The sequence below is a fragment of the Arachis duranensis genome, chromosome 2, assembly GCF_000817695.3.
Source record: "Arachis duranensis cultivar V14167 chromosome 2, aradu.V14167.gnm2.J7QH, whole genome shotgun sequence".
NCBI classification, from domain to species: domain Eukaryota; kingdom Viridiplantae; phylum Streptophyta; class Magnoliopsida; order Fabales; family Fabaceae; genus Arachis; species Arachis duranensis.
Genome location: NC_029773.3, coordinates 89,576,156 through 89,586,741, shown reverse-complemented (window position 1 = coordinate 89,586,741; position 10,586 = coordinate 89,576,156). Strand labels below are relative to the sequence as shown.

The 10,586-nt window shown below is 31.4% G+C and overlaps 2 protein-coding genes across 2 annotated transcripts; both read left to right on the top strand.

The window, feature by feature from the left end:
- Positions 1-988: 988 nt before the first annotated feature.
- On the top strand, positions 989-3,577 carry LOC107476058 (uncharacterized). Its single transcript, XM_016095807.3, has 6 exons — positions 989-1,028; positions 1,103-1,307; positions 1,597-1,665; positions 2,175-2,278; positions 2,423-2,522; positions 3,298-3,577. The coding sequence occupies exons 2-6, from the start codon at positions 1,218-1,220 to the stop codon at positions 3,532-3,534; spliced, it is 600 nt and encodes a 199-aa protein (XP_015951293.2). The 5' UTR covers positions 989-1,028; positions 1,103-1,217; the 3' UTR covers positions 3,535-3,577.
- A 4,487-nt stretch (positions 3,578-8,064) lies between these two features.
- On the top strand, positions 8,065-9,195 carry LOC107476057 (F-box protein At5g07610-like). The gene has a single exon (XM_016095806.1). It carries the CDS (start codon positions 8,065-8,067, stop codon positions 9,193-9,195), a length of 1,131 nt encoding a protein of 376 aa, XP_015951292.1.
- Positions 9,196-10,586: the final 1,391 nt, after the last annotated feature.

Sequence of the window (10,586 nt, the reverse complement as noted above, 5' to 3'; positions counted from 1 at the left end):
AATACAAAAAAAATCAAAAATTAAATTGGTAGGACTTGTAAGGTTTATAGGGCTCGCCCTATTTTGATTTTTGTTAGAAAGACTTAATTAGAGTTGGGCTTATAAAATATGATTTTGTAATTTTTAAAACGGTAAGCTAGAATCAATTTATAATTATAAAGATGGCTAGCAAAATAGTAAAATTACATCCACAAGCTTCCTTGGTGGAACACGTGTTTTTACTGTAATTACATTCCTGCCCTACATATACATCGTTATTTACAACATCTGTCCTTTTTTATCTTTCTTTTAACCTATTTGAAGCTGAAAAGTTGAGGAAACTACTTATCTCTCAAACTCTCTCTCCTGCAATGTTGTGATCTGTTTCAAGGTCCCTATTTATCTACTGGATCGAAGGCAGTGGTGGCTTCAGCAATCCCCAAATCACTCTTTTGAGTTCAAATGCTGCTTTGTGATTGGTTTTGCACAATAGTTCTTCACGCAATGGAAGGGTAATTGAGCATACTGGAATAATTTGAGCGGGATTCATGGCAAATTTTGGGCGCAATTCTTCAAAAATTTTCAAATTTCATTTCTTTTTCAAATTTTGAGCACACTATTTCTGGCTTTCTCTCTCCTTTACCCACAAAAATCAGAATCACTCTCTTCCTTCGATGTTCCTTCTCTTTTTCTCTCTTCTCTGATCGTCCTCTTCATTTTTATCTTCATCTCAGCATCCGGAAATTGTGTTCCAAGTCACGAGAGACGGCAGGTCAGTGCTGCAGTTACGAGAGCGTCTGGAAAAGAACAAAGAAGACACGGCATGGGCTCCGAATCTGTTTCCGACGAGTAGCAGAGATGAAAAACAATAAGTTAGAGGTAATGGTGGCTATTGATACAGCTTCAGGTAGAAAGAACAGTGGCAGGGTTTAGGGTGTTGCTGCCATCAACGAAGAAGGAGCAGTTGACAACAATTTCAGGACACCGATCAAGAGAATGGACTAATGGAGAGCTCTGAGATCCATATCCCATCCATATTATTTGCAGAGGTCATTTTTTCTTTTTTAGAAGTATAATTTTTTTCCTTTTTTCTTTTTAATAAAATTACAAAAAATGTCGTTAGGGTTCGAGATCCAAGCAAAGGAACCGCCAGAGGAACGTGTGATGGTTTCGGCAAGCGTTCCAGCACCGGAACACCAGAAACCGAGGCTGGATCCGTTCGCGGGTACTCCACAGGGATGATCGTCCTGGTTTATGGCCGTCGCGGATATGCCGACGAAGCGACTAGACTCCCCCGCACCAACAACACCTTTGAGAAGCTCGCTAAGGTTTAATTTCTTTAAACAACCACCATATTTTTGCATCCATATTGAATTCTTACATTAGTGTCAAGTTGAATGCCCTCCCAGAGATGTTACATGTATAGGTAGCATGTCTTTACAACATGGGATTTGTTGATTTTGTAGTTTGTTTTGATTAATTTGTCTACATAAAATAAATTTCAGCTTCTATTGTTTTATTCGGTTGCAACTTCACAGGCATTAATTTTTGTTCTTTTTTTCAAGGTATTATAAAATTATAGGTTCTTTCGATAACTATTATACTATCCTGTCAAAGGTGCCAGGGGAAGGCATGAATTTTGAGCCTGACAACAGCTCTGAATTTCTTCCAAATGCTACAATTGAGGTTTGTACCAATTAGCTATAGCATATGCTTAATTAATTTTATATAGCATATACAAATTTTAACATTCAAACAACCTAGGTTGCAGGCTTAATACAGAAGAAGGCATGGTGTGTTATTATGTTTTTATTAATGTTCATTAGAAATCATTCAAACTCATTATGTGATGCCATAATAGTTGAATAGACCTTTTCTTGATCTGCATTTGAAAGTGCATCTATTTACATGCCCCCATTGAATTATTAGATTGCATAGATAATAGAGAACTTATCTAATATATTGTTTTCTTTCATTACTTAATGTCAAGTTTTAGTTTCTTATGAGTGCAGTTTTAATAAATCTTTTGATTGTTGATCAGGGTTGTTGTTAACTTTTCAAAACTATTACTAAATTATCCTTTATTTTGTAATTTTTTTTTGTCTTTTATACACATATTTTGAGGACTCAATTATATGAAAAACGAAGAAGAATAAGAAAATGGAAATATCCATAGTACTCTGTCATCTATATAGATAATTTCATGTGTTGGGTTGTTGATGACAGCCTCATATATGGGAAGCTTATTGAAAGAGTACTGTGAACCTCTTCTTGCCAAGATACAACAAACTATGATAAGGTAATTGTTTTAAGTTGAATTATGCAATTCCATTTTTTGTTAAACAAGTTTTTGGCTACTGTATAATGCATGGTTTTTTTTTTCATTTTTAATTTTTGTAAACTATAGAATTTGAAACTTCTTGATTTTGAAATTTGATCTTAGCAGGCTTAAAATCCAGCCTATTATGATTGCATCTGCTCCGTTAGCGTCAAAAGTCTTTAGTGCCTTCAAACAAAAGTTTCATGGTGGTGTTGTCCAAGAGGTAAATACATTATCTATTTTGTTAACATGAGAATAATCATCTATTGTTTATTTAGAAAGGAATCATCTCAATTATTATAGAGGAACGTCTTTCCAAGGATATCCCTCGTTAGATTATATTATTTACGTTGTTTTTGTGCTTTCCACATTCCATTATCCCTCATTTTTTACTACAAATAGAGGAGAAATAGATTTTGTGAAATGCAGATTTTAGAATTCTAATTGGTTTTGCTTGACCCAATAAGTTTGAAAATAAAACATGGTGTTTTAACTGTACCGTATATTCTTTCCTTCTACCCATTAAGTTGGAAATTTTTCATTTCAAATTTTAGTGGCTTTTGTGGGATTAAATTTTTGTTGCAAACTTATTTATTTTTATGTAAATATGTTTTTGTGATTTTTGGATTGAGATGATCTGTGAGTATGATCCTGTTATCCTTCACTATTGTTGACCTTTTCCCATGCTTGATTTGGATTTGTTTTTAGTTTGTGATCTATATTTATTGCTTATTTGTTTATTTGTTTTCTTTTTACTCTCAAAATATTTGTAAGATAAGAAGGCAAATTAAGATGTGAAGAAAATATACATTTCTTACAAAAATAAACATGATTTTTTTTTCACTCATCAATTTACCATTTTGCTTTATAATATATTTGCTACTAAAGTCATAATTTTTTATATGATTGTAGGCATCATTTTTCTTTCATAATTTCTTACAGTCAAAGAAAATATACAGAGATAGTAATCAATAATGAATTGCTTTATATTATGGCAGTTTCAAAGACATCATAGTCAGGCACAATTTGCAGAAGCATTGTATGGTGATCTGACATGGTATAAGATTTTAATCATTACATGGATTAATGCTGATTTTAGAGAGTTATTTGATACAGTACAGACAAACTCTCTTTCAACAAGAATTCTGAAGGTTTGTCTTTGGAAGGTTTTTGTCGTCGCACACTCTCACTTTCACTGCATTGAATTGCTATTCCTGTTGCTTTTTCTGCGTTGAGATGCATTTGGTTGAGAAACCTCGAGCTTGAGCTGAATGATGATTTTAATTGCATGTTTCTTTGTGTATCGTTTTCTTCAATTTTTTTAGGAAAGAATATTCATGATTGACGAATCTCAATTTCATGATTGGCCTAAGGTACCTTCATTTGTATGCACCGTATGCACTGTCTTTGGAGGTTTTGGTAGGTGTGTATGTCTATAGTTTGGATCTTTCAATATTTTTTATGTTTTTCGTAAATCTGTCTATAACATAAAAAAAGGAAAGACAGTGAGAAAAGAAAAAACAATATAATACTTGAATTTTAAAAGAGAAGACAGTGAGAAAAGGAAAAATAAGATAACACTTGAATTTTATCTTCTTTCTGAAACTATGCTACCTTTGTTGTGGCATATACTAGACAAATGTAAGTTGATGTAATGTTCATGGTTGATAATATTTGTGTGAATAAAAGAATTTTGGTGTTGGATAACAAAATGTTCAGATTTTTTGGAGAAAAAAGAGATATTGACCCAAGCTGCTGATGCAAAAGTACATAGTAAGAGTTAAATATAACACTTTTTGAATATTTTTTATTTTTAGTCTAGAAGTTTTTGACAAAAAGTTATGGAAGATAAAAAAATTATTCATGACTAAATTGTATGATTGATGGTGTAATCTTTTGAGAATAAATTATTAGTTTATCTGATTTTTCTTTGGATTTGTTCATGATGTGTTTGAACAAATTGTTTTTTGTTAGCAGTTTAAACATGTGATGCTTTGATGAGATGGTTTTATGTGTGATTTTAGAATTTGGTTTGAGATAAACTCAAATATTAACTATTCGGATTCTATTTGGAAAAGGCAGTTTTGATAGTGTTGAACAGAAAGCTTAGCAGTTATCTCAACCTTGCTAAGACCCAAGATGTTGGCAAGAAGGCGAAGTTGTCTCTTATTTAGTTAACTGTTGGGTATTGTTCATTTGAAATTTTAAACATTTATCAAAGGAAGACTCTTAAAATTTAGGAAAAAAGAGTCAATATAATATTGCTGGTGGATCAAATAAGCTAAATTCTTTTCTGAAAATTACACTTTGATAAGTAAGATTGGATAATGTATGAGGACATATACGAAACAAACAAAGGAAAGTGACCCAAAAATTTGATTCATGTGAATTTCTTTCTAACGAATGATTGGTATAATTTATGCACAACAAATTTGCATTGTGCCTTGGTATCTTATTGTATTTGTATTGCGCCTTGGTCCATTTTTGGGGTTTAGAGGGACTAGAATCTTCATTTTCTGACAACTAATTTGTATGTCTTTGGGTGTAAATTTTGTTGGCTGATCCATGATAAAAAAAAAAAAATTTATCATTCAATAAACCTGAAAAGTATATACTTCATTGTTTAAAAGCGTTGATAATATCTAGATAAGATTTTTTATTTAATTGAATTGAATTTTTATGAACATGGAATTGTTTATTTTTTGTTTATAGCTTAAACATGTGACGAGTTGATGAAATAATTTCACTATAATACTATTTATCTCAAACAAAATTTGCTTATGAATGCATCAAACACTTATCGTATAATGTGCTAAAGTATAAAAGTTAAATGAGTATGAGTAGTGGCAATTTTATCCCCCATATCTATGACATTGTCAATAAGCATCAATTTATAAACTTCATAATAGACTTCTGTTTTTAAGTTTTTTACTTCTTAATTTTTACAACTAAAACACATTCAAATAAGATAACTTTTTTATTTTTACTGAAATATATAGACTTCTTTCAAGTACTACTTATATCAGAAAATAAAATTTACACAAATACTTCTATTTGAATATTAAGACATGTTCAATTTATTATTCGTTAGCAAATCATTGTGGTTAACATTTTATATTATAGTTTTTGTTTTTTCTACGTTTAAATTGAACTTTATAGAGTGTGGTAAATAATAGGTAGAGTAATAAGATAAATTAGGATTATCAAAGCTAAATGCAATTTTAGAATTAAATTAATCACTCAAATATTAATATTAATTTTTTAACTGAATTAAACATCAATAATATAACAAAGATTAACCACTAAATACGCATATATATTAAGTAAATTAACTCTTTCAATAAAAAATATAAATTTAAATATAACAAAGTAGATTAATTAACGCGTGAGCCATATACGTGATAAATTTTGATAACTTCTATTGTAATTTCTACTCATTTTTTCAATAGAGTACGTGTGTTAGTCTTAAATTTCTACATGTGATCAATTTTGATAATTTCTATTGATAACTTCTACTCATATTGACATGACCAAATTATTAGTCTTAATGGTTATTAATTTTTTACTAATAGAAAATTAGACCCCTTTTTTATATGTTCGTTATGTAACAGTGAATTTATGCTTATAAACGCACAATCGGATTCCTACGCCTGAATATAGTTTTAACAGTATTTATCAACTATTATTTAAGAAGTTAGCCTGAATATAGTTTTAACAGTATTTATCAACTATTATTTAAGAAGTTAACATAAATATTGTATATATTAATGGAGTAATATTTGGCCCGCGCCGTTTTACACTAGTTATTTTGGAAGGTGGCTAGCCCTAAGAGTTGGACTAAATTGATATTTTTACTTTTTAATATAACTATTTCTTGCATCAATTTCTCCAATCAAAGAATACTAGAGAGTTGATAGAATTTATTATTTTTAGACAACAATAAATTAACAATATTTAAAAATGTGAACTAAAAATAATAAATTGTACTGATCTTTTCTCTTCTCAACTTTCGTTCTACCTGACCAGCCACTCTTTGCCTCTCTTATAGCCAATAATTCGTCGCTTGTTCTTCCTTCATTTGCTGACAATGCTTCATTATCTACTCTTTCATTGTTGTTTTCCTTATCCTTGCCTTGTTATCTCCTCAGTTGAAGTCATTGCTTCCATTCATGAGTCATGGCCCTTTCTCCATTCCTCTATCAGAAGCAGACCTAAAGACCCATGAATCGAGGTGTATGTGGCAACTTGTGAGACAAAAAAATAATGTGTTTTCTACCCTTTATTCTCCAAATTATTGCTTCACCTTTGGGCTGAAATTAATATTTAATCTGTGAATAAAGGTTTGATACTATTCATTTATGTATCCAATTATACATTATTAAAACAAAATTTTGACAAAATAATTTTTCCTTTTTGTGATGGATGTTTAAGCAATTTTTTTATAATAATTTCTTAGTAAGTGTATGTAATAAAATCTTAAAAGACATGCTTCTTGTAATTCTTCACAATATCCTTCTTATTGTTGGGAATTTGGTGTTAACTCTTCAAGGCCATGCCATTTGTAATGATTTTTTATTGTGCCTTATTTGAGGTTTATAACTTGAAAAAAAAAAATTGATAAACAATGGGGTGACAGAACACCCAAAGGAGCTACATGGAAATCACTCTAGGAAAAGAAACTCTTACTAGATCAATCATAAAACAGAGATACAGGAAGGCAAAGAGAAAAAAATATGATATTCATATTGCAAGTTGTGTCCCAAAGATACTAGACGGTCAACGCACGATTTTTTGAATTTTCTCTATCGTGCTGCAGCGACTCCTAATGACTATAACCAAAGGTTTTGCGGAGTGTAACTCCACTGATTAATGAAGACAAAGATCAATTACCGGCTTAGAGTTCACTTCAATCTCCAAGTTCGTAAAATTCCATGTTCCTTGTCAAATCCAAACCCAACCGAATTGGCCATAATTCAGCCAAAGTAACAGTGCAAGTGCCTAGATTAGCACTGAAACAGGCTAAAAATTTACTCCCAGCGTTTCTAAGAATCCCTCCATAAGAGGCTCTATCATCATTAATCACTAATTAATCTGTATTTAGTTTAACGATCCCAAACTAAATAGGTGCCACCTAATCTGCCGTTCTTCAAAACTCTCAAATTATCCTTCTAACCCGACCAAATTCCTTTTGGGCTAGATGATAATCTTTAGCAAGTTGGAACACAAGATCATGAATTTTATCCCTATGCACTGCATTGGTCCTATAAAAAATATAACTATTTCGACATAAACAAAGAATATTTAAGGTGGTTGCAAAGAAGAGGGGCCATGGAACCCCTTTAAAGGGAGAATGGTTCGAAAAGTTTTCCACCAACAACCAGTCTTTGATCGACTTGTTAGTTGAAGAAATTCTCAGGACCCAATCTGTTGTCTAAGCTCTTCTATGTACGATGCACAATTCTACAGTGCACTACATGGAGCAAAGACTCAATCTCATTACAAATAACACAACAATCGTCTTCAGACATATGTCTACGATGGCAAAGCTCGTTGGCCATTAACGTAACCGCTGAGAAGCCTCTATCCTTCCAGATAATTAAAAGTTTCTAATTCTAACACTAAATAAAAGAATTATTTCTATTTATAACTATGTAAAAATATTTGACCTAATCCCAAGGCTAAATAAAATCAAATGATGCATATTTTTCGTTACATGAAATAACTATAAGTATCAGAAACATTTAGTTTCAGATGCAGCATCAATCATGCATGATGATGTGCTTGGAAACGTGAATCTGCTCACCGAAATCCTTCTCCGGTTGCCGGTTAAAGATGCGCTCCGATGCAAGTGCGTGTGCAAGAAGTGGATGTCTCTGATTTCGAATCCCCAATTTTGTTATTGGCACACTCTTGGATTATGCCGCAAGCACAAACACAAAAACAACCCTAACCCTAACCCTTACCTTTACCCATCTGGAATGTTGTTCCAAAGAACAGTTGATTACTTGAGGGATAAGAAAGCTTGCGTGATCCCATTCAACAACTGCAGCAGCAGGTTCATGCAGCTCAATGCTCATGTTAAGTTCGAAGGAACACTCAGCTATATTCTTCTTCGATCATGCAATGGTCTAACACTCTGGGATAGTATCCCAGTACCATGGTCTAAGAAACTTGTTAAACGATGCAGTTTTTACATAAACAACCCATCAACTGGCCGTTGCGTTCGTATAGACAAATTTGGCTATGAATATCGATTTTCGAGGCCATATCTTGCCTTCGAACCTTGGAAATCTCCTCACTATAAAGTTATCTTTTTGGAATGCACAAAGACCACGCCTAAGATGAGTGTTTATTCGTCACATACAGGTTCATGTAGTAAACTTGATGTTCATCTTTCTTTCCCAAATAAAAATTTTGATCCCTGCCATGATGATGGTGGTGTTTATTGCAATGGCGCTATACATTGGTACGATCATTCAGCGTATCTCGATATTGATCGGCTTTGCTTTAAGAATTTACCAGTATTACCAATACCACGAACAGGGTTATTACAAGTTAAGCATTTCGGAGAAAGTGGAGGGAATCTGTACTTAATTATAGAGGAATCTCGTTACCGTGGAAGATATGATTTTTGGGAGTTAAAAGAAGATTACAGTGAATGGATTCTAAAATATCATGTAAATCGAACTTACGCTGATCCGTTATGTGTTATTTGCCAACCACCAAATGAAGATGAACAAGAGGAATCAATATGTGCAAATCTGTTAGTTGGTTACAAAAAACTAGTGTCTTATAATTTAAAGGATCATAGCTGCAAAACTTTCTACGAAGAAGAAGATAGCTCTTTTGTAGATGTTAAAGTTTACCCATACTTTGAGACTCTGGCAAGTATTTGATGATAATTTTTTTTTCTTTTTATGTTGGAAAAAGAGGATGATGGATCTCATTATTATATTTGGTGACTTTTTTAATGTATATGTTTTGTTGATTTCAATTGTTTTTATATGTCTAATTTTGTTGCAATAAATAATTTAAAAGGAAATTAACAAATATGAATGGAGATAATTATTTTCATAAACCAATACAATATACACATATTTTTAATAAGGTCCTTTCTATTTACTATTGTTAAAAAATACTCTTTGTTTAATATTCATTTTTATATTTGATATATCAACGTACCATGAATTATAAAATATTTTAAAATAAATATTTTAAGATAATTTTTTTAAATAATAATTAATAAAGATCTAATTACAAGTTTTTGTCTAATAAAAAAATCAATTATTAACTTTTAAATTATAAAAATTTAATAAAATTATAAAAACTAACAGAAAAATTAAATTTTTTAGAATAATACTATATAAACACTATAAAATTAGTCACTGCAATTACTAAAAAGGTGAAAACTCATATACTTTACGTGAAATTGACTGAAACTCAATTTTCTCTTTACTAAAAATATTTAATTAGAAACGTGTAAACTAGTTGGTTGGCCTATAATAATTAACTCTCTCCTTCTCGATAACTACAGATTTTTAGCAAAAATAAATGTAGTTTTAAAAATGGTTATTTTCTGAAAATATAGTTACAAATATTGCTATGAAACAACTTGTCTTGTCCATGGATAGTAGTTATGGCTACGGATGGCGTTGCTGTCCACTACGTCCAGCGGCCGTGGCGATTCCTTTCTCTTTTATTCTTCTTTGCACTACGACTAAAACTATGATTATATTTGCAGTTGGATTCATCTTTTCTATTTTTCCTTTTAATTTGCATTATGCATGAATGTTTTTTTGGAGGGAGATGCTACACATACATACATAATGTGTCTAAATATACATTATTCAAACACAATTTTGTCAAAAGAATTTCTCTTTTTGTATGTTTATGCAACTTTTATATTTTCTTACTAGGTGTATGTATTAAAATCTTAAAAGACAATCTTCTTGTAATCTATCTTTTATAATATTCTTCTTGTTGATGAGGATTGAATTGGTGCTAAGTCATCAAGGTATGCCATATGTAATTACGTTTTCTTATTGTGCCTTGTTTGGGGTTTATGATTTGAAAACATGTGCAACAACTAACTTGAATTATTATAAACACAATTGGCCATATCGAAAGTAATTTCAAATTTTGTTTTCGGATTTTCGTATTGTTTGAGAGATTGATACAGTCTTGTTGTCACTTAGAAAAGTGGAGAGAGCCTTTCATCAACTTTTCTCTTCAATCTTTGAGTATAGGTGTTGTTAGAGGTGGAGCTTCGTCTCTTTGGAAATGGAAG

Bases quoted from the DNA above. Each gene is read 5' to 3' on its own strand.
- LOC107476058 (XM_016095807.3), top strand. From the start codon at position 1,218: ATGATCGTCCTGGTTTATGGCCGTCGCGGATATGCCGACGAAGCGACT. The intron at 1,666-2,174 runs GTTTGTACCAAT...TCATCTATATAG, and splicing joins TTCCAAATGCTACAATTGAG to ATAATTTCATGTGTTGGGTT. The intron at 2,523-3,297 runs GTAAATACATTA...ATATTATGGCAG, and splicing joins ATGGTGGTGTTGTCCAAGAG to TTTCAAAGACATCATAGTCA.
- LOC107476057 (XM_016095806.1), top strand. From the start codon at position 8,065: ATGCATGATGATGTGCTTGGAAACGTGAATCTGCTCACCGAAATCCTT.